Here is a 2,140-nt window from a genome sequence, read left to right as displayed (position 1 = left end):
AAAATCTTTTTTTTCCATCGTTTTTGCTCAAATTTTTGTGGTAATTAATCGAAAAAAATTAATTTTATAATTTTTGCGATGTTTTATTGCTTTTGCGAACAATTTTCGAAAGAAAATAACTCAATTTGGGCCAATTTTTGGGATTTTTGAATTTTTGTGTGTAAATCACTAAATTGTGATTGTTTCCTTCATTCAATGATCTATAAAATTATGAAAAAATGAGAAAAAATTCAATTACCACGAAAATTGAGAAAAAAAACGAAAAATTGGGAAAAAAAAGGGAAAATTGGGAAAAACCGAAGGAATATTGAGAAACAGAAGAAAATGAAATAGAATTGAGAAGAAAAGCAATTGAGAAAAATTGGTAGAGGAAAGTATCGACTGAGTTTTAAAACATAAATTAAGCATTAAAGTCCTGTGTTTGTAAAACTTGTCAAGATTATTTTACAGTTCTTCGTTGTATCCTTTCCTGAAGTTTCGGGACTCAAAAATTCAAAAAAAACTAATGAATTTCAGCACAGAACAATTTCCACAATTTTTTTTCATGATGAGGGAAAAATATGACACAAAATCAAATAGAACAATGTGACAATGAGAAGTGAAAATTTTCTGTCGTATTTTTAAAAATTCAAAAATATTGAAGATTCTGAGTTCTGGATTTCAAGTTCTGAATTCTACATTCTGAAATTCTCAGACTCTGAAGTTCCGAAATTCTCAGATTCCGAAATACTGAAATTTCAAATGTTCTGAAATTCTAAGAATTCTGAGATTTTCAAGCACTGAAATTCAGGAATTCAGAAACTCCCTCAAAAAGAACTGTACCCCCGAATCACAAGCGTTGTACCCCTGAATGAAATGAGTTGTACCCCGAATTTTTGGCAGAAATTCTACCCAGTTGACCCTCCGAAATAACACCATTGATAGTCTGTAATTGTGTTTGTTTTCCTCAAAAAACTACAAAAAAGAAGTAAAAACAAAAATTCATCATGTTCAGAATCATATACTCAAATTGATCTCAATGACCCCTATGAGACTATCAATGCCCCCTGGGAGCATTTGGTCCGATGCCCCCTATGAGACATGGTGGGATGCCCCCTAAGAGACAACTTCAGGATGCTCCCTATGAGTTAGTGACCCCTAAGAGTGTATGCCCCCTTTGAGCACGATGCCTCCTATTTCGATGCCCCCTGAGAGTATGGGCCATATTTATATGATATCTACAAAAAATAATTAAATCTATATAATAATCATTCAGGAATCTCTTCCGAACAAGGTTTGTTTATTCAGTTCTCAGGCGTTTGTTCATTTCGGGCACTTCCCTGTTTCCCCTTTTCTCTTCCCTCTTTTTTTCGTTTCTCTTTTCCCACATCCACCACTTTCCCCCCGTATTTCTTTTTCTCATTCAACCAAAATCACTTTTCCGTTCTCCTCTCGATTTCCTACGCCTCATCCTAGCGCTGCGCCAGACTTTCACAGATTTGTTGAAATCAGTGCATCGGTGGTTCATTGGATTGTACCATACGGGCTGCCCAAGATCAATTTGCGGTCAAAGCATCACATTGAATTTCCCAAAATCCTCTTCCCAAAAGTCCCACCACATTTCTATCGTTATTTTCAAGGGATGTAGAACACTTTAAATATTTTCTTTTTCAGCTTCAAGATCTACTCACAAAAGCGGAACAAGTCTTGCATCCTTCGAATGTTTATGTGGCTAGACTCCGAACAGCTCTATTCCATGTCACTGGAAATCTCACTATTGATAATTTATCTACTATGCACACCCAAATTTACAACAATTATAAAATGTGCTTCCCAAAGGCAGACCGTCATGTCGGTTTTCAACTTCTCCATATCGTCAAAGCTCTAGTTGAAAAAGATGAACGTGATGAAGCCATGCCATATGCATTCGATGCAATGAATATTTTTGAAGTCTGCTTTGGATTGGATCATCCTTACTATCTTCAGACTTTGGCATTGTGGACATATTTAGAGAAAAAGGTAAGCCTTTTAGCAACATAATTTTTTCATAATGGGGTTATTCAGGGTGTCGGCAAAAAATGAAAAAAAAACTCCGCGAAAACCCGGAGAGTGTTCCAATCTGGTTGAAACTTTGGGGAAAACTGGAGAAAACTATAGGAAA

At 35.6% G+C, this 2,140-nt stretch overlaps 1 protein-coding gene across 1 annotated transcript in view; it reads left to right on the top strand.

The window, feature by feature from the left end:
- Window positions 1–1,803: 1,803 nt before the first annotated feature.
- Window positions 1,804–2,140, top strand: part of CBG24342 — a gene marked incomplete at both ends in the record, with an annotated part of 1,427 nt that continues 1,090 nt past the window's right edge. The window contains one exon of the mRNA XM_002639702.2: window positions 1,804–1,998. Coding sequence (XP_002639748.2) covers window positions 1,804–1,998 — 195 coding nt within the window. The remainder of the gene's footprint in view (window positions 1,999–2,140) is intronic.

The sequence above is a fragment of the Caenorhabditis briggsae genome, assembly GCF_000004555.2.
Source record: "Caenorhabditis briggsae AF16 supercontig from assembly CB4, cb25.NA_141, whole genome shotgun sequence".
In the NCBI taxonomy this organism is placed as follows: domain Eukaryota; kingdom Metazoa; phylum Nematoda; class Chromadorea; order Rhabditida; family Rhabditidae; genus Caenorhabditis; species Caenorhabditis briggsae.
The sequence above is the reverse complement of the archived record's forward strand: the minus strand, read 5'-3'. Positions and strand labels throughout refer to the sequence as shown.